Source organism: Bos mutus, chromosome 16 (assembly GCF_027580195.1).
Source record: "Bos mutus isolate GX-2022 chromosome 16, NWIPB_WYAK_1.1, whole genome shotgun sequence".
Taxonomy (NCBI): Eukaryota; Metazoa; Chordata; class Mammalia; order Artiodactyla; family Bovidae; genus Bos; species Bos mutus.
Window position 1 is genome coordinate 55,965,016 of NC_091632.1, and position 22,558 is coordinate 55,987,573.

A 22,558-nucleotide genomic window follows, 5' to 3' on the forward strand; every position below is an offset into this window, starting at 1 on the left:
GAACAGTGTGGAGATTCCTTAAAAAACTGGAAATAGAACTGCCTTATGATCCAGCAATCCCACTGCTGGGCATACACAGTGAGGAAACCAGAAGGGAAAGAGACACATGTACCCCAATGTTCATCGCAGCACTGTTTATAATAGCCAGGACATGGAAGCAACCTAGATGTCCATCAGCAGATGAATGGATAACAAAGCAGTGGTACATATACACAATGGAGTATTACTCAGCCATTAAAAAGAATACATTTGAATCAGTTCTAATGAGGTGGATGAAACTGGAGCCTATTATACAGAGTGAAGTAAGCCAGAAGGAAAAACACCAATACAGTATACTAACACGTATATATGGAATTTAGAAAGGTGGTAACAATAACCCTGTGTACGAGACAGCAAAAGAGACACTGATGTATAGAACAGTCTTATGGACTCTGTCGGAGAGGGAGAGGGTGGGAAGATTTGGGAGAATGGCATTGAAACATGTAAAATAGCATGTATGAAACGAGATGCCAGTCCAGGTTCGATGCACAATACTGGATGCTTGGGGCTAGTGCACTGGGACGACCCAGAGGGATGGTATGGGGAGGGAGGAGGGAGGAGGGTTCAGGATGGGGAACACACGTATACCTGTGGTGGATTCATTTTGATATTTGGCAAAACTAATACAATTATGTAAAGTTTAAAAATAAAATAAAATTAAAAAAAAAATAAAAGCACCTATTGGACAGATGAAAAAAAAAAAAGAAATTGGCCTTGATCAAAGGGAAAGGAGGTAAAACATGATTTATCAGGGAGACATCAGGCTGTCCCAGCAGCCTCTCTTGATCCAGCAGGGAAGTGAGGAGCAGAAATGGTCCTTCAGAGTTGTCCTGCCTTAGACCAAATGATTGCCCTCTTTGCAGTTGCCTTAGTCAGTCATTGGATGTGGGCTGCCTCCAGAAGGACATGGATGTGGACTAGTAGGCTTTTGGCAGCTGAGACAAAGCCAGGAGGGGCTGATGGCATTGCTGACAATTGGAGCAATTAAGTCTTATTATTAAAAAATAGTAAATAATTATGTTCTTAATTGTTTTTCAGAATTCATAATTGTAGTGGGCTAGTGTTCCAGGGTTAGAACTTTTAAAAGATTGAATTAAAGTTTCTACTTACTTTTTATGATGTTGGCTGTTGGGGAAGAATTTTGAAAAGAAAGAGTAACTGGTTTAGCTTTACTTATTGACTGGAGGAAGTGGCAAAATTGAGGCTAAAACAGGAGTAATTAAAAATTAAATATGATTTTGTTGAATTAAAAAATCATTCATATAGTCTTTTTCTGGGGCAAAATGGAATACACATGCTTCTTTTTATCTCTCCCACTAAATACAGTTAAAGACCATGGACATTATATATAAAATAAATATATGAAGACTCTGAAAGGCAGAAAGAATGAGGACCAGCTAGGGGCCATGGAACCCAAGAAACATCACTCATTCTGTGCAGTCTGTATTATTCTGAAGGAACAACCAGATAAGGACCATACAAAGAAAGTTAAAATCAATATGTCTCATGAAGATAGATGCCAATACCCTTAACAAAATACTAGTAAACAGAATTCAGCAATATATAAAGTGAATTATACACTGTGAGCAAGTGGGGTTTGTTTAAGGGATACAAGGCTAGTTCATTATTTGAAAAGAACTTGCCTCAAACTCCTTGAAACTTTCATTTTTTTAGGAGGAATTTCTCCATTGAAACTTTTAAAGAGGAATTCATTTTAAAGCAGAATGGAATTATATATATATTTTTTTTCAATTTATTTATTTATTTTACTTTACAATATTGTATTGGTTTTGCCATGGAATTACATTTTTGTGCTTGAATTGTCAAATCCTTCTTTAAAAAAATTAAGAAGAAACTTACTTTGATCATTACTTATCCAGTTTTGGAAAACTGGTCCTACCAGTGATGGTTAATAAATTACAAGTGAACAGCAAAATTTCTTATTTTAGTCTGTATATTGTTGATGCTGTAAAACAGTTTTCAGTGATTTACCTCCAATCTGTTTGTCATATTTATTTCTATTTTCATTGTGTAACAAATATAATTAGTGCAACACAGATTATTTGAAGGTACTAGGAAACTTGTCTCTCATACCTGGCAGATAAATAATTAGTAAATAATCTTGTAGTTACAAGAGCTTCCCTTGTGGCTCAGTTGGTAAAGAATCTGCCTGCAATGCAGGAGACCTGGGTTCGATCCCTGGGTTGGGAAGATCCCCTGGAGAAGGGAAAGGCTACTCCCTCCAGTATTCTGGCCTGGAGAAATCCATGGGGTCACAAAGAGTTGGACATGACTGAGCGACTTTCACTTATAGTTACAAAGATTAATATATCTATAGATTCATCATTTACAAACTTTGTTAGTATGTCAACAGTGTCTTAAGTTAACTTCTCCAAATCAATTCTGTAAATTTTACTTTCTCTTCAAATTTATTCAACTCTTAAGGATTTCACTTACATGGAAGATGTGTTACTTATTTCATTGGAAGATGCAGAATCGATTACAGAAGTGTTCTCCATCTCAAGAGTCAAACCTTTCTGAGGCTCAGTTGTCTCTGTACCATTTAGTAGAGGAATAATATATCTTAGTTTAACCAGGATAGTACTGGTTTATGCCTCGTGTCTTACTATTTTTGTTATTGTTGTTAGCCCTATTTTATTATTTTTATAATTGACATGCCAATGGTAGTAGTTAACAGTAGCAGCAGTAGTAATAGTAGTAATGAATTCAGTTCATTAGATTGGGATTGCCTCTCCTTCCTGACCTGTTACCTGTAATAAAAAAAGAAAATGCAAGCACTGTAGAAAATAAGTAAAAAGATAAAAGCTTACTTTTTCTCCCTCAGATAACCAGTCTTTCTGTTCAAAGTAAGTCTTTACTAAGAGGTTAGTTTCTTATTTATCCCTTTTTTCTCTTAGATAAATATATATTTGTTTAAATATATATTTATTTGTATACTGTTCATGTTGTATAATGTTCTTTCTGTTGAGAGTTACCTTGACAAAGACCATTCTCAGTGAACATTCAGGTGATTTAGAGCTAGTTCCAAACAGGGCTAAACTTCCACACAGAAGCACACTTTTTTTTTTTTCCTGGCAGTGGACAAAAATTCTGAACATATTTCTAGAATTGTCCTTGTTGAAAGGACTTCCCTGGTGGCTTAGACGGTGGCTCAGACGGTAAAAGCGTCTGCTTACAATGCAGGAGACCTGGGTTCAATCCCTGTGTTGGGAAGATTCCCCTGGAGAAGGAAATGGCAACCCACTCCAGTACTCTTGCCTGGAAAGTCCCATGGACAGAGGAGCCTGGTAGGCTACAGTCCTTGTTGATATTTTTGAGTAAAATAGATGGTGAATTTATGAGGGTTTACTGAATTGAAAATATAAACACCTGGGATATGAATATTTATCATGGGGTTTTTGTGGTTTGTTAGTGCTGGGCCCTCCGTAGGTCCTTTCAGTTTTGAAATACATGCTGTTCAGTTCTAGGAAATTTTCTCGTATTACTTCTTTGGTAATTTCCTTTCTTCTGTTTCTTTTGCTCTCTCTTTCTGAAACTTTTATTTGGATATACCCTTAATGGACCAGTTAGCTAATTTCTCATTATTTCTTTTCTAGTGAGGTTGTGTTGGCTTTTGCTGTAATACTTCAATTGAGTGTTTTATTTCTTCAACCACCCTTTTAGTATTCAGTAGCACCTCCCTTTGATCTTTTTTTTTATGTTCGTTTTTAGTGAACCTGTGCCTCTGGACTGTAAACTTAAGGAGTTTCTCAGTTGGGTAAGACAGGATGCTCCCGCTGACTGGTGTTAGGTGTTCTCCTTTCTACCAGTCGAAAGGTCAATTAGGCTCTGATCGTACCCAGCAGATTCGGATCTGGTTTATTAGTTCCTCCTAAGGGCAGGCCTTGTTAAGAACTGAGTGCCGCAGCAAATTTCAAAATGGGTTCCTTGCCTCTTTTCCTACTGGAAGATCTAGGAGATTTTTCTCCTTTACTTACTGTTACCGTGTGATTAAGCTCCTGGAGGTGAGACTAAAAAATTGTGTAATTCTCCCTAACTGGGTCCCCTGCAGTTTTGAACTCTCAGAGTTGTCCAGACTCTAGAAATTATTCCCAGTTGAGTTTGTCTTACTCCCAGCAGCATCAGTTCTGGTTTCTGCGCCTCTTTCTGCTCTGGCATCTCTGCTCTGGTAAGCTGCAGTATGTTCCCTTTTTGTATATCTTGTTTCATGGTTGCAATGTTTTCTTTTCTCTAAAATATATATTTGAAATATATATATATATATGTGTATACATCCTTCTTGCCTGTCTCCGTTTCCGCTATTTTATTCTTTTTCTGTTTGGGACTATTATTCACATTGATTGCTATCATGAAATGTCGAAAATTATTTCTAACTGTTGGCTTATGATTTTAATTGAATTTTTCAGTCCTTAAACACTGCACCCCTCCATCTCTCATTTATTTAGTTACTTAATCTCACTATTATTGTAGTTTTCTCTGTAGAGGCCTTGAATATCTTTTACTGTTTACTCTGAGATGGTTGGTGTTTTTAATTTGCTTTTGGAAATGGTATTATTTATTTATATATATATATGTTTTAAAAATGGTATTATTTAAAAATATATTTTCTAATTGTTGCAATTATATAGGAATATAATTTATGTATGTTGACATTTAAATTCTGTTAATTTATGTTTTCTTTTGTGATTTCTTTTTTTTAATTATTTTAATTGGAGGCTAATTACAATATTGTATTGGTTTTGCCATACATTGACATGAATCTGCTATGGGTGTACATGTGTTCCCCATCCTGAATGTGATATCTTTTTATGCATCCACTTTGTCTGCTCTTTGCGTGTCTGACTCTTTGCGACCCCATGAACTGCAGCACGCCAGGCCTGTCCATCACCAACTCCCAGAGTTTACCCAAACTAGTGTCCATTGAGTCACTGATGCCATCCAACTATCTCATCCTCTGTCGTCCCCTTCTCCTCCTGCCCTCAATCTTTCCCAGCATCAGGGTCTTTTCAAATGAGTCAGCTCTTTGCATCAGGTGGCCAAAGTATTGGAGTTTCAGCTTCGCTCTCCTTAGTAATCTTTATATACCTTTTATTTCTTCTTAACTAATTTCACTTCAAATCCCTTATGATTATACAGTGGAAGTGAGAAATAGATTTAAGGGCCTAGATCTGATAGAGTGCCTGATGAACTATGGAATGAGGTTCGTGACATTGTACAGAAGACAGGGATCGAGACCATCCCCATGGAAAAGAAATGCAAAAAAGCAAAATGGCTGTCTGGGGAGGCCTTACAAATAGCTGTGAAAAGAAGAGAAGCGAAAAGCAAAGGAGAAAAGGAAAGATTTAGGCATCTGAATGCAGAGTTCCAAAGAATAGCAAGAAGAGATAAGAAAGCCTTCCTCAGCGATCAATGCAAAGAAATAGAGGAAAACAACAGAATGGGAAAGACTAGAGATCTCTTCAAGAAAATTAGAGATACCAAGGGAACATTTCATGCAAAGATGGGCTCGATAAAGGACAGAAATGGTATGGACCTAACAGAAGCAGAAGATATTAAGAAGAGATGGCAAGAATACACAGAAGAACTGTACAAAAAGATCTTCAAGACCCAGATAATCACAATGGTGTGATCACTGACCTAGAGCCAGACATCCTGGAATGTGAAGTCAAGTGGGCCTTAGAAACTAGCATCACTACGAACAAAGCTAGTGGAGGTGATAGAATTCCAGTTGAGCTATTTCAAATCCTGAAAGATGATGCTGTGAAAGTGCTGCACTCAATATGCCAGCACATTTGGAAAACTCAGCAGTGGCCACAGGACTGGAAAAGGTCAGTTTTCATTCCAATCCCAAAGAAAGGCAATGCCAAAGAATGCTCCAACTACCACACAATTGCACTCATCTCACATGTTAGTAAAGTAATGCTCAAAATTCTCCAAGCCAGGCTTCAGCAATATGTCAACCGTGAACTTCCAGATGTTCAAGCTGGTTTTAGAAAAGGCAGAGGAACCAGAGATCAAATTGCCAACATCCGCTGGATCATGGGAAAAGCAAGAGAGTTCCAGAAAAACATCTATTTCTGCTTTATTGACTATGCCAAAGCCTTTGACTATGTGGCTCACAATAAACTGTGGGAAATTCTGAAAGAGATGGAATACCAGACCACCTGACCTGCCTCTTGAGAAATTTGTATGCAGATCAGGAAGCAACAGTTAGAACTGGACATGGGAACAACAGACTGGTTCCAAATAGGAAAAGGAGTTCGTCAAGGCTGTATATTGTCACCCTGCTTATTTAACTTATATGCAGAGTACATCATGAGAAACGCTGGACTGGAAGAAGCACAAGCTGGAATCAAGATTGCCGGGAGAAATATCAATAACCTCAGATATGCAGATAACACCACCCTTATGGCAGAAAGTGAAGAGGGACTAAAAAGCCTCTTGATGAAAGTGAAAGTGGAGAGTGAAAAAGTTGGCTTAAAGCTCAACATTCAGAAAACGAAGATCATGGCATCCGATCCCATCACTTCATGGGAAATAGATGGGGAAACAGTGGACACAGTGTCAGACTTTATTTTGGGGGGCTCCAAAATCACTTCAGATGGTGACTGCAGCCATGAAATTAAAAGACGCTTACTCCTTGGAAGGAAAGTTATGACCAACCTAGATAGCATATTGAAAAGCAGAGACGTTACTTTGCCAACAAAGGTCCGTCTAGTCAAGGCTATGTTTTTTCCTGTCGTCATGTATGGATGTGAGAGTTGGACTGTGAAGAAAGCTGAGCGCCGAAGAATTGATGCTTTTGAACTGTGGTGTTGGAGAAGACTCTTGAGAGTCCCTTGGACTGCAAGGAGATCGAATCAGTGCATTCTGAAGGAGATCAGCCCTGGGATTTCTTTGGAAGGAATGATGCTAAAGCTGAAACTCCAGTACTTTGGCCACCTCATGCGAAGAGTTGACTCATTGGAAAAGACTCTGATGCTGGGAGGGATTGGGGTCAGGAGAAGGGGACGACGGAGGATGAGATGGCTGGATGGCATCACTGACTTGATGGACGTGAGTTTGAGTGAACTCCGGGAGTTGGTGATGGACAGGGAGGCCTGGCGTGCTGCGATTCATGGTGTCACAAAGAGTCCGACACGACTGAGCTACTGATCTGATCTGATGTCAAATGATACTATTTTCCCCCTAAAGTGAACAGAAGCATAATTATGGTAGATTTTAATAATTGGATTTATGAGTAAATTGACCATTCATTTGGTTTAAGTTTTATTTGTTTTTAAGATTTTCCTTGCTGATGCTGTTTAATGAGTGGCTTTAGAAATTCTGTTGCATCAGACAGCAAAAGAGATACAGATGTAAAGAACAGATTTTTGGACTCTGGGAGAAGGCGAGGGTGGAATGATTTGAGAGACTAGCTTGAAACATGTACATTACCATATGTAAAATAGATGACCAGTGCAAGTTCGATGCATGAAGCAGGGCCCTCAAATCCGGTGCTCTGGGAGACCCCAGAGGGATGGGGTGGGGAGAGCGGTGGAAGGGGGGTTCAGGCTGGGGGGACAACATGTGCACCCGTGGCTGATTCATGTTGCTGTATGGCAAAAACCACCACAATATTGTAAAGTAATTAGCCTCCAATTAAAATAAATAAATTAATTTAAAAAAGAAATTCTATTTCATCAAATAAAATTTATGGAAATACATGAAAAAAATTAGGGCACTTAGATAATGTGAGTAGTTTTGTACATCATGACTAGTGAATTTATCTTGTGGGAAATAAATTACTAGGTACCTACTATGTGTAGGATACTGCATGATGATTTTTAAATGTGTATGAAATATGGTATAGCCATTGAGAAAAATTAGGTAGCTTTCTATGTACAGGTATGGAAGGCTGTTCAGATATGTTGTTACTTGAAAAAATGATTTATAGAGCACTGTGATCTCGTTTGTGTAAAGAAAGAAAAGTTACGGCAGATGGGATACCATATGAATATAGGGTGTGTGTGTCTATGTGCATGTGTCTCTGTTTGTGTATGTACAAAGAAATTTTCTGAGAAGAAATTCAACTGAGTTACTGGTGTTAATCATTGGATGTAACAAGGGGACAATGAATCTAGGAGGGAGCGTTTCAGTTTCTACTTTACCTTTCAGTTTGTTTTGAAACTTGCTGGCATAGTGGTTATTTAAATTAAAAATTAAAAAATATATTGTATTTGGCAAAACTAATACAATTATGTAAAGTTTAAAAATAAAATAAAATTAGAAAAAAAAATAAAATTAAAAAAAAAAGTTCTACAGGAAAAAAAAAAAAATAAAATAAAATAAAAAATATTCAGCTCAGAAATGTTTTAAGAGTTCACTTTCAAATAATTTAGTTAATGAGACAAGTTTAATATTACTGGTTTTATTTTTTGAAAGTTATGTCATCTATGATTTGTCATTATTAAGTAAAATACATAAGTATAAATGTTTACTTTACTTGAATATGTACTACCTAATCTTAAATAGATTCACTAATTAAATAAACTTATATTACATTTAAAAAATATATATATATATTGTAGAATTGTATCACACACAGTTATTTTTTATTTTTAGTAACATATTTCTAAGATTCTCCAGGCTGTATCTTTGTAATGATGGAAGTATATCCTGAGAATAAATTAAAACTTTTATAAATCAGAAAAAGATAATCCTTTAGAAAAAATGGGCAAAAGGAGTTTTTCAAAGAGAAAACTCATATATCCAATTAGCATATGTAAGTTATTTATTTGCACCTGTAATTAAGAAAATGCTAATTAAAGAATGATGAAATATTATTTCATACCCATCTTATTGAAACATGCTTAAAAGTCTAGCAGTGCCAAATGGAGTTCAGGATGTTGTGGAAAATGGGTAATTTCATACACTGGGGTGAAGGTAGAAATTGGTATAGCACTTAGGAAAGAAACTAGGTTGTGTCTGATAAAGTTGAAAACGCTGAAGTCTAGTATTTCTGCTTCCAAGTGTATACCCTAGAGAAACTCTTGTACATTTGTACAAATATATTTATTGCAATATTGAAATGATGCAAAAATGGGAATAACCTATGTTTTCATGATTGGGACAGGTTACATGAGGCAATTCTGCTATGATCATAGAATGGAATACTGTAGCAATTAAAAATTAAACAGCCATTATTGATTAAAAAGTGATCATGTTGCAAAGGGAATAGATACAGTGACACTATTCACAGAAATTTTCAAAACACAGAGCATTTCTATTGTTTTTGGACACATGTGTAATAGAGCATGTGGTGGGAGGAATATATACTAACTTCAGATTCTTCATTTTTCTTAGAGGAAGAACTGATACTTCTCTAGAAATAGGAAGGCTGCAACTTCTATTTTCTTAAAAGCAAATAGGTTTGGAGTAAATGTGACATTGTTGACATTAATGTTATCTAAATGGTAGAGTGAACCATGGTTGTTAAATAATTCTGCATACTTTTCTGATTTTTTGAACTATAACAGTAATTTCAAATATAAAATACTTTTAAGTTTACTATTCAGTTGTTCAGTTTTTGAGGGTTCTTTGAAACTTGATTTATTGGAAAGTCATATAATGTTGTTGGAAATAACAGCATTATATGACTTTATTATTTGACTTTATTTTTATCATATCGTATAATAATGTTGGAAAGTCATATAATATATAATACATATAATGTATTCCTTTTTTCAGAACAGAAAGTATAATATTTGAGTAATTGTTTGCATAATATATTCCTAGTTTTACATAAAGTATTCTTTATCTAAAAATTTATTTTTTTCCTTTTCAGACAGCATGTTTTCGTGAAGAAAGGGATGTGTTAGTGAATGGAGACAATAAATGGATTACAACTTTGCATTATGCTTTCCAAGATGACAATAACTTAGTAAGAATCATTGTTCTATGTTTCTATATATTTATTATCTTTTTATTGGCAAAATTTAGCATTATTTTCTGTGAAGCATTGTTTAAATGTAAATGTTATTTAGAAAACCACTGTATTTCACAGAGTATAAGTTTGATATATGATTTGTTTCCCTGGGTAATTTAATACCTTTCAATTGGAATTTTTAATGTTTTTTAGTAAGTAAGTCAAATCCAAACATTTAAATTCTGTAAAAGATGGTCAGGATTTTTTCCCCATGATTCTGTCAACGTATTTTATTTGTTTTGTAAATGTAATAGTATTCTATTACTATTTAGAATTTTACATATTTTTCAAAGTTGTCATGTGCTTCTTTAAGTAGAGCCATATTTAAAATGTAGGCTTTGTTTAATTTTATATTAACGTCATGGACCACTAGACAAAAGAAGTTGGGGGAGAGCTTGGAGGAAAATCAAACTATTAGAAACACTGCCAAATGAAGATTGAAGAGATGAACAAGTGAATAGGGAAATAAGACAGAATCTATCACAGTTGAACATAAGATTCCTGGGCTATTACTCAGGGGTCTTCATTTTCTGACCCCAATTTTTATTTTAAGATTTATTTTTTGGCATGCATATGCTTAGTGACTGCTTTGTGCCAGCCACTACACTATGTACTGGGATATAAAATTACTAAGACATTTTTCATTTGATAAACATTTATTGGACATGTCCTGTGTGCTTGGCACTGTTCTTTAGATTCTAGCAATTTGGTAGTAAATAAGACAGACAAAGATCTTATTCTTACATTCTTGTGAGGGAAGCCAGATAAGAAATTCACAGTCAATTAAATAATATTTTCACATTGTTTCTTATAAAGAAAAATATAACATTTATTCAAAGATATAAAGTCAAGAAGGGCTCTTCCAAGACAAGTGTAAGTTGGCTAAACCAAGAATGGAGAAGAGGCAGAGAAGGGTTGGTGAACATGGGGATCTGAAGCCACCTGTTATGTTCCTATTGATGGAGGATAGAGAAAGAGGCTTTGGCGATGAAAGAGGAGAGATACATAAGTCATACTGTTTAGCACTTTATACATTATGGTATGTAAATTAGACTGTAACAGCCATGAGTTTCAAAAGCAAACTTTTTTAAAATCATAGAACTCGTGTGTGTGATTTTTAAAATGACATTATATCTGAAAGCCAGCTTAGTTGGTAAAGAATCTGCCTGCAATGCAGGAGACCTGGTTTCGATCCCTGGGTTGGGAAGATCCCCTGGAGAAGGGAACAGGTACCCATTCCTGTATTTTGGCTTGGAAAATTCCATGGACTGTATAGTCCATGGGATCACAAAGAGTCGAACATTACAGAGTGGCTTTGACTTTCACTTTCATATCTGAAAGCCTAGACAGTGAAGCATATAGAAATGCAGCTGCCCTGATTGATATCTTAGCTTTCCTCCTTCTTCTTTCTGTCATGCTTTTTCAGGGTTCTTTCTTGGAGCAAAACTGCTGTTTTAGGACTGTAGAAGGGTTTGTGGCAGGAAAGGATGGGGTTGTCAGAGGAATGAGAGGAAGGCTTAATAGGGTTATGATAAGGAGGGGAGAGATATGTAAAATGAGGCTTCCTGGGTGTAGGCCATGCAGAAGAGTTCAAATTTTATTCTAATTTCAAGGAGGATTTTAAGGACAGTGTGATAATCAGTTTTGTATTTTATATAGAACATCTTAGCAGCAGTGTGAGGGATGGATTTCAGAGGGCTAGACTAGAGAGACTCGGAGAAGGCAATGGCACCCCACTCCAGTACTCTTGCCTGGAAAATCCCATGGACTGAGGAGCCTGGTAGGCTTCAGTCCATGGGGTCGCTAAGAGTCGGGCACGACTGAGCGACTTCACTTTCACTTTTCACTTTCATGCATTGGAGAAGGAAATGGCAACCCACTCCAGTATTCTTGCCTGGAGAATCCCAGGGACAGGGGAGCCTGGTGGGCTGCCGTCTCTGGGGTCGCACAGAGTTGGACACGACTGAAGCGACTTAGCAGCAACAGCAGCAGACTAGAGAGACTAGTTAGGAGACAATATTCAGGTGACAGGTAATGAGGATTTGAATAAAGGTGATGGAGGGGATGGATTCAGGTACTATTTAGGAAGTAAAATAATTAGAACTTGTGTTAGAGTGAATGTCAGTGGCAGAGAGAGGAATCAAAATGATTCCGTTTTCTGGTGTCTGACTTAGGGGTTCAGTACTTGGTGGTTGATTCCGGAGTTGGGGCATATAGGAAGGAAGAGAAAATTTAGAGTAGATGGGAAAATGGTTAGTTTAATTTGGTATATGTTGGGTTTGAATTATAGTGTGATCTACTTAATGGGTTATAGATATTAGTCTGGTGTTTCTAAGGGTGAATAGCACCATTTATTTTGGAGTTATTATCTTATAGATTTTGGTAAGCTCTGAATTGTGGTTTAAATCTGGACCACCACCTATTTTCACACAGCCTGCAAGCTGAGAATTATTTTTATATTTTAAAATAGTTGAAAGGAAAGCAAAAGAAGAGTTTTGCGACTTGTGAGTCTTTTAAAGTTCGCATTTCACTGTCTGTAGTTTTATTGACATAGCCATACTGTTGATTTGCACACTACCTATGGCTGCTTTTGTGCCTCAGTGGCAAAGTTGACTAGTTGTGGTGGAGACTGGCACTGTATGTGTTACTCAGTGCTTTGCACTGCTGTGCTCAGCAGACTATAGTGACATTTCAAGTGCTGTATATATGTGTGTGTGTATATATATATGTATGTATTATATATCTCACTATACCATGGCATTTTTTATTTAAATTAATAGCACATATGCCTCATGTCAAAATAAGAAAGGTAGATTTTTCAAATATCATGCTCTTAAGGCACAGTAGATTGTGGATTATTTTATTAATAAATTACAGCATGGTGTTTATTACACCACTGTGCTTCACTTGTACTAATAGAATACAGTAAATGTCTACACTGCTAAACTGAGCACTCATCACAACATTCATAACTCACAGGAAAGCAGCAGTCAGAAAAGCTAGAAAATGTAACCTAATATCTTACCATAGCAGAATCTCTTCACAAAATAAAAAATGAAAGTGAGGCTGCAACTATAGTACCTGAGTGTCTCATTTATTAACCAAGCAAGGAAAGCCATTGACCAATATTGAGTTAATGAAATCATATATGATTGCAGCAGCCAAAGAAATGTGTCCATGGAAAATAAACTTGTCTAAGACTTAAGGAGAACAGTTACTCAAAGAATTGAGGACATTGGAAGGAGCATCAATGGTGGATTATAAAAGCAGAGAGATATAATCATTTCTTATCACATTGAGAGGTTTTCTTTGACTCTTGAGTGGAAAGATGTTGCTGATTCTGCTCAATCCTTGTTATTTGAGGAATCAGTGTTTGAGTTTGAAATATCTGAGGAATTAGCCTCTCTGAACAGTTTTTGTGGAATCATTATTGTCATATTATTAGGTTGGCACAAACGTAATTGCAGTTTTGGACCATGAATTTTAAATCATTATAACTAGGCTCAAATATATCTTCATTAATCAAAATAGGAACCATTACAATCAACACATTTTTGCCAACGAGAAATAAGTTTATTCCTGTAGTGTAAAAATCCATGCTTTGGGATTTAATGAACTCTTGGAAAGTATTTTCCACATTCTGCTGGTTGTGGAAGCATTTTCCCTACAGTGAGTTGTCTAGATACTTGAAGAAGTGGTAGTCAGTTGGCAAGAGGGCAGGTGAATATGGCATATGAGGCAAAACTTCGTAGCCTAATTCCTTCAACTTGGGAAGCATTGATTGTGCAATCGGGCATTAGCATGGAGAACTGGGCCCTTTCTGTTGACCAGTGCTAGCTGCCGGCATTGCAGTTTTCGATGCATCTCATCGATTTGCTGAGCCTGCTTCTCAGATGTAATGATTTTGCTGGGATTCGGAAAGGTGTAGTAGATGAGACTTGGAACAGACCACCAAACAGTCACCATGTCCTTTTATTTGGTGCAAATTTGGCTTTGGGAAGTGCTTTGGAGGAACTTCTCGGTCCAGCCGTTGAGCTGGTCGTCACCAATTGTCGTATAAAATCCACTTTTTGTCACACATCACAATTCGATCAAGAAATAGTTCACTGTTGAGTAAAACAAAAGATGATGACACTTCAAAGCGATGATTTTTTTGATTTTTCAGTCAGCTCATAAGGCACCCACTTATTGAGCCTTTTCAACTTTCCAATTTGCTTCAAATGCCAAATGACTGTAGAATGGCATTGAACACTGAATGCCAGTATTGAATTCTTGGACAACTTCTCGTGTAGTTGTAAGAGGATCAGCTTCTGTAATGGCTTTTGTAATGGATGTTGTAAACTTTCAATGTATGGCCACTGTGCTCCTCATCTTCAAGGCTCTTGTCTCCTTTGCAAAATTTCTTGAACCACCACTGTACATTCTTTAGCAGTTCCTGGACCAAATGCATTGTTGATGTTGTGAGTTGTCTCTGCTGCTTTATGAGCCATTTTGAACTGAAGAAAATTGCTTGAATTTACTTTTTGGTCTAACATCATTTCCCTAGTCTAAAATAAATATAAAGTAAACAGCAAGTAATAAGTCAGTAGCAAAAAAAAAAAAAATAAAGCGAGAAATGTGCATTAAAATGATACATAACATAACCACATTTATTTAAGAATATATTCCAGTATCAAAGTCAGATTTCAACAATGCACAAACTGCAGTTACTTTTGCACCAACCTAGTATTTTCAAAGAAGTTGAGAAAATATTGTTTTGATACAACCTGAATTGTAATCTGCTAAAATGTGTTACAATGGAGTGTGGTAAAACAGGAAAAGGCTTATTTGGACAGATTTACAAATTATGTGAAAATAATAGGTACTTGAAGCCTGTGGATGTTCATTTTTGTGTTAATCAGCAGGCAACTTGCTGCAAGTATTTGAATCTATTATGTATTGAACCAGTAGTATCAAAGTTGTGTTTCATTCAGTTTTTTGGAAACAACTATTACCATTTCTGTGGGGTTTTTTTTTTTTGTCAAATCAAAAGCCAAACATTCTTGGTATGCCATACACCCATTCACTGATTTTGCAATGGTAATGTTTTATTACAGTATTTTGAACAAAGGGCTGGCTGAAATATTTCTGAACCCAAAACCCCCCTTCAACCATTATTGTAAAGTATTGAATAGGCTTGGAAATTAGCTTTTCCTGTAGACTTGATATGTTTTCAAAATAAATTTAATATAAGATTACAAGGCAAAACAACACTTATATGAAAAACTATGCTGTGGTGAAGTCATTTTGACAGCTAATGTTTGAGTTACAAGAAATGTCAAGTTGCTGTATCTACTTCCCATATTGTCAAAAGTGAAAAGGAGAGAGATCTCCATTTCCATATAGATTTGCAGCAGATAGATATTTTGAGGTCAAACTACAGTTCTAACATCAGTTCTTGGCACTTGATGCAAGTGCAAAGGAGATGCTCATAGTTCAAAATTCGTTTAACTGGGCAGTGAAGAACTTCCATTTAACTTTGACTTAGAAGTGGTTAATCTGCAGTAATGACATGCTTAAACCCAAGTATCAGGAGAAAAATTCAATCGCGTTCTATAAATGCCTTACAGCTGAGGAATATGCTCAATCAAAACTATATACTCATGAACTGACACCAGTACCTTTTCTTGTGAATAGATAGTTTCACAGATGGGATGTGTAGAATCTCATCGTAGATCAGCATTTACAGATTTACATTTGCAGTAGATTTTTGATGACTTGAGGCTTCCCTATTAGTTGAGCTGGTGAAGAATCTGCCTGCAATTCAGGAGACCCCGGTACAATTCCTGGGTCGGTAAGATCCCCTAGAGAAGGGAACAGCTACCCACTCCTGTATTTTGGCCTGGAGAATTCCATGGCCTGTATAGTCCATGGGGTCGCAAAGAGTTGAAATTGACTCAGAGACTTTTGGCACCCCACTCCAGTACTCTTGCCTGGAAAATCCCACGGACAGCCTGGAAGGCTGCAGTCCATGGGGTCGCTGAGGGTCGGACACAACTGAGCGACTTCATTTTCACTTTTCACTTTCACGCATTGGAGAAGGAATGGCAACCCACTCCAGTGTTCTTGCCTGGAGAATCCCAGGGACGGGGGAGCCTGTTGGGCTGCCGTCTGTGGGGTCGCACAGAGTCGGACATGACTGAGGTGACTTAGCAGCAGCAGCAACAGAGACTTTCACTTCAACTTTCTTTTGATGATAGGGATCACTAACTTTGAGCCCCAATTAAACAAACTTTTATATTCTCCTCTGCTTACAAAAGGATTACATTTTCTCATTAGTAGTCTGTATTACCAAAATTGTACTAATTATCATTATATTTTGAATTTTGCTAATGAAATATGTGGAAATTTTTTGTTATTATATATGTACCTATATGTTATTTTGATTTTGCCTCTTGCCTGCTAAGCCTAAACCCTATTTACTATGTAGTCCTTTACAAGAAAACTTGGCCAACACCTTTTGCAGATAACAGTGAATACAAGGAGCGAATGAGAATCAATAAATAGTGCTTGTGAAAAGAGAAAACAGATGTGCCTAGAGAAGATGGAGATAGGACACCTGAAGTAGAAAACTTGTGGGCATGATCCAAGCAAGAAAGAGAATCATAACACTGCACCATGAAAGCTAAAGCAAGAAGAGTTGGTAGAGGAAACCATTAACAGTGTAGTCTTGTTGTTATTGTTCATTCATGTCCAACTCTTTGCGATACCGCAGACTGTAGCACACCAGGCTTCCCTATCCTTCACCATCTCCCGGAGCTTGCTCAAACTCACATCCATCGAGTCGGTGATGCCATCTGACCATCTTATCCTCTGCTGTCCCCTTCTACTCCTTCCTTCAATCTTTCCCAGCATCAGGGTCTTTTCTAATGAGTTGGCCCTTTGCATCAGGTGGCCAAAATATCAGAGCTTCAGCTTCAGCATCAGTCCTTCCAATGAATATTCAGGATTGATTTCCTTTAGGATTGACTGATTTGATCTCCTTGTAGTCCAAGGTGCTAAATAAAAAAGAGATGACTGGAAATACTGTGCCCACCCAAATCCTGTGTTTCAGCCTCAGTGGAATACCCTCCATTCTTGAACATCCTCTGTACTCTTCTATACTCTTCTTCATTTTTATTTTCCATAATACCTTTCATACTATGTCACTCCTCTTCCTCTTCCTGCCACTAGTCCTGTTGAAGTCTAGCCAGTACTTTAAAACTGTGCTCAAATTCTGTGTCTTAAATTCAGAATTCACAATTTGAATTAATCTTTCCTATTTCATTTTACCTTTACATTTTTAGTACTGCTATTATATGATTAACGTGTGTGTGTGTGTGTGTGTGTGTGTGTCTTTGATTTTTTGGTACAACTTAAAAATTTTTTTGAATAAATGACATGAACCCTGTTATCTTTAGCTAAAATATAATCAGAGATTAGTGAAACTTAATAGTTGTGGGGTTTATCTGATATCAGGACAGGTCAAGGTGTTCAAGCAGGGTCATTACTTGTCCTTATATTCCATACATGCTTCCAGAGTATAGTAGTGTTTTTCAAACTTCAAATTGTGACCCATTAGTGAGTTAGAAGGCATGGCACCCCACTCCAGTACTCTTGCCTGGAAAATCCCATGGATGGAGGAGCCTGGTAGGCTGCAGCCCATGGGGTCACGAAGAGTTGGACACGACTGAGCGACTTCACTTTCACTTTGCACTTTCATGATTGGAGAAGGAAATGGCAACCCACTCCAGTGTTCTTGCCTGGAGAATCTCAGGGATGGGGGAGCCTGGTGAGCTGCTGTCTATGGGGTTGCACAGAGTCGGACACGACTGAAGTGACTTAGCAGTGAGTTATAAAACCAATTTAGTAGGTTACAACCAGCACTTAAAAAATTAAATAGAATAGAAAATGATAGAGTTCGAGTAATAGGAATAAATATTATTTCATAACATTTATTTCTTTTATAATGATTACTGAATGTTCATATAAACCATATTTTTTATTGTGACTTATAGTCTATTGCCTAAAAGTCATGACATAGAGCTTTGCACATTTTAGTTGCTCAGTTGTTAAATTGAATGGAATATTTGACTTGAATTTACCATACTTACATGAAATTTTAGGGATGAATGTATCATTTCAAATATAATCTGCATAGATAAGCAAATTTAAAAGTAAGTCAAACATGTGCCAAGTATTTGCTTAGCAAAATTGTAACAGTTTATCATAGCTTTGCAAAAATTTTAAGATAAGGACTATAGACCACTATGACAGTGTATTCTACTGTGGATAGATATAACACTGTATATTTATGGTTTGCTTAAAATCTATATTTTGCTATAAATATAGAAATATATAGAATGGAAATAAAGTGTTCAAATACCAAATTTTATATAGCAAAATTTTACCTAATTTTCAATTTAAAAAGCCTGATTTATAGCTCAGAGATTCTCTGTCCTCTGAGTTATTGAGTCTTTGCTTTTTGTATTTGACACCAGGATTAATACTTCTTTTTCAGAGACATTTTTAAGAAACTGTGTGTATAGCCAGTCATTAATTATATTAGAATTAAAGTTTCACAATAACTGAGGAGGACTGAAATGCTCTAGAACTCAGATCTCCTGTAAAGTGTCAATTTTTCCTTACAGAAACCTTCATGGTATGAGTCAGAAGTCCTAAATTATCTTAGTTATCATCAAAGATTTTCTTTTGAATATTTACAAAATATAAGAAAATAAAATCATTTAAAAATATTGACAAGCCTAACTGTAGATACCCAAAAGGAAATTTTATTATACATAGTTATTTTCCAGAATAACTTTTAACCCTAGTAGCCCTAAACCAGTCAAACAAGTAATAGAATTTTCAGAGCTATACAGTTCAAGAAAGCTGTGATAAATATTCAGTAACTTGACTTTCATTTGTAATAAGTTCAGATTCACTATAGTCAGTTTATGAAACAATAATCATAGCATATGTGCATTTTATTTACTAGGAAGAAGTTGAATAATTTAATGAATGATATTAAGATGTGATTAGAACATTTTTTTCCTTAAGAAAAACTCACTAAAGCCAAGCCTACTTGGTAGCATGTATATGGACACATAAACTTACTCACTTAGACATCATTTAGAATATTACAAATCAACAAAATTTTCTTCTTCATATTTTTTATCCACTCTTTCCTATTTAGTTATTTTTGTTGTTGTTTGAGGAAAAAACAAAAAGATATTTAAAGCAAAAGTTTTACTTTTTGAATCAGCATTTGTAAACTGATTAGTGGGTGAAAGATATTTATTGAATTGTATTTAGTCATATGAACTTCAAATTCTTACAAGAATCCAGTTTGTACTGAAGATAGGAATAGTTAGAAAGGTATTTTTGTAAAGAGTGAAAAAACAAAAAGCTAGAAGGGATAAATAAAAGTGGGGCTCTAAGGACTGACTATTAATCTCTTCATGTTAGAACAAGATAACTAAAGGAGTTTGGTGTTTTCCCTAAGACAACTTCTAAAGCGTATCTGGTCTGTGAAATGTTTTTTCCTTTGTACTATTTATTTATTGTATGTTTTCACATGGCTTATCGTATGCCTTCATAGCATTCTTTTATTGTATGTTTTCACATACTTTAGCATTCTTTCCTTGGAATGTTGTTCCTTAAAAAGCAAAACTTTTAATTAAGGATTTTTTAGAAATTCAGAATTGGAAATTTTCTGATGTGTATATTCACATCTAGAGACCTGTTTATTTTGGAGGGATACAAGATTTCTGAAGACTCGGCCTGTATCCTTAATTTCTTTTTTTGTTATCTTGGTGCTTAGTACCTGCTGTTTATGTCATGGATATTGGCAGCTTTTTTTACTGAACGCTGAGTCTCTCTAATTTGAGTAAGATGGAAATTGATCAGAGGATCAAGAACCCTGAGTTCTGACTTTCCTACTCTTGAATGTATGTTTGGGCAAATAATTTATCTTCATTCTCTTTTATTACATAGCCATAAAATAGGAATAAACAGTCATATCCCTATCTCCAGTAGAGGATATTATATAAATTATGATTACTGTACTTTCATTCTATAACTCCTACTTCTGGGGAAAATGAAAGCCATTGGCTACTCCAGCATGAACTTTAACTTTCTATGCTCTGACCTCAGCATCTTCCTTTCATCTCTCCCCTGTATAGAAATTTATCCACATTTGGACCTCTTCTTTTCTCTCAATGTGAATGAGGTATATCTTTATATTTAGGGTTATTCTTATTGTCCTTTGCCTTTGACTCCATCACCTTTGGCCTTTAGCAGAACTTGGCTCCAATGGTTGACCTCAGTTTGACTAGATTTTTTTTCCCTTCTATACAGTGATCTCTGTACAGTGATCTCTATACGTTAAAAAGTTAATAGTCTCACCCTCTTAAGGTAACTGATGTTAACTTTATTGTATCCTTTCATTTTTTATGCTTTGTAGAATTGTATGTTTGTGTGTATATGATATTTTCTTCCTTTTTATAAAAATGGAATTACAAAGTATATATTATACAGCAGCTTGCTGTTGTCACTTAAAATATCTCATGGGCATATATGTTTAATTTTCTCTTGGGCAACAGTATAATATTTCACAGAATTAATATATTCAATGGATCCAATTACCAGTTTTGATGTTGATCTCTATTCATATTTTCATATTTGCTCCAGTTATCAACAGTGCTGTGCAGTAAGCATACTTGCCCGTAAGCCTTACACACTGGAGCTTTAATTTTAATTGACTATATTTGAAGGCGGGAGGAGAAGGGGACAACAGAGGATGAGATGGTCAGATGGCATCACTGACTCAATGGACATGAATTTGAGTAAACTCTGGGAGTTGGTGATGGACAGGGAGGCCTGGTGTGCTGCAGTCCATGGGGTCGCAAAGAGTCAGACACGACTGAGCGACTGAAGTGAACTGATATTCCTAAGAGTGGAAATGCTAGATCGAGGGGTATGCGTCTTTTAAAATTCAATAAATACTGTGAAATTACTTTCCCAAATAGTTGTAGTCACTCATCTTTCAAAAAATCAATGTTTTTTAACTCACGTTCTCTAAAACAGCAGTGATCTTTTTGCTAGTCGCATTGATGAAAGATATCTCATTGTTGCTTTGGTTTTGATTATGTATTAATTGGCTAATTGTGTTTCCTCTTAAGTGAGTTACCTGTTAATAGCCTCAGCCTAGTTTTGCTGGATTCCTTCCCCTCTTCTTGACAATTGGTAGGACCTCTCTATGTTAGGATTATCATCTCCTCAGCATGCCATCTGAATGTTGCCTCTCAGTCTCTGATTTTCTTAAACTTGTTTAAAGACATTGTTGCCATATTGAGTATTTTAAAGGTAGTCAGCCTGTAAGAAGTAGATACTTGTCCTACTGGATATTAAATGTTACTGATTAGTTGATGAGAACAGTATGATACTGATACAGAAATAGACAACTATAGCAGAATAGAGTGCCCAAGAGCAGACCCAAGTGTATGTAGCATCTTAAAATATGATGAAGGGGAATTTCAATTAAGTTGGAGGAAAGAATGGAGTATTTAACTACTTGTTTTAAATAATTGACTCTCTGCATATGAGAAAGTACTCTTCACACCTTGTACAAAAAATCAATAAATTTCAGACGAATAAGTGAACCAGATTAAAAACAGATTCTTTTCCTTTCCTCTTCCTACAGCAGTACCCTCTGCTTATCTCTGTCAGAGATTTATATTACATTAAAAATGCCCATTTATTTGTATTTTTTCTTCATTAGATTGTAAATACCACGAAGGCAAGAACTGTGTCTTGTTAATTGTATCTCCCTTGCATACATGTAATGTTAGCACCTAGTACATTATTTTTATATATATATAAATATGGAATCAGTGAATGATTTCATTTGTCCCTCTCTTGTTCTGTATTCTTTTTTCCACTCCCAAGAAAATTATCTACAGAATAAATGTATTATAGAAAGCTGTTCACTTTGGCCATAAACTTGCAGTAGTGAAATAATCAAGAGAGGCCCGGAGCCTGGATTAGGATAGTTGGTAGGGTTAGAAGTAGATGGACTTCACAGATTTAGTAGGAAATAGACTCAACAATGGAGAAGGCAATGGCACCCCACTCCAGTACTCTTGCCTGGAAAATCCTATGGACAGAGGGGCCTGGTAGGCTGCAGTCCATGGGGTCACGAAGAGTCAGACACGACTGAGCGACTTCACTTTCACTTCCCTGCATTGGAGAAGGAAATGGCAACCCACTCCAGTGTTCTTGCCTGGAGAATCCCAGGGACGGTGGAGCCTGGTGAGCTGCTGTCTCTGGGGTCGCACAGAGTTGGACATGATTGAAGCGACTTAGCGGCAGCAGCAGCAGCAGACTCAACAAAACCCTGATGATTTAGTTGAATGTTTTAGTGAATAGTAAAGGAGAAAGCATAAAAGAATGACTTAGAGACAGTCACCGGGATATGTTGTAGAGGAAAAGGGCCTTTTTTTCCTACGTGAG

General features: G+C 36.3%; 1 protein-coding gene across 12 annotated transcripts in view; it reads left to right on the forward strand.

The window, feature by feature from the left end:
• The window catches only part of CDC42BPA (CDC42 binding protein kinase alpha), a 296,333-nt gene that overhangs the window by 102,068 nt on the left and 171,707 nt on the right, over positions 1-22,558 (forward strand). For all 12 annotated transcript variants that reach the window (XM_070385391.1, XM_070385382.1, XM_070385383.1 and 9 more), the window contains exon 4: positions 9,887-9,982. In XM_070385391.1, the coding sequence (XP_070241492.1) occupies positions 9,887-9,982 (96 nt within the window). The remainder of the gene's footprint in view (positions 1-9,886; positions 9,983-22,558) is intronic.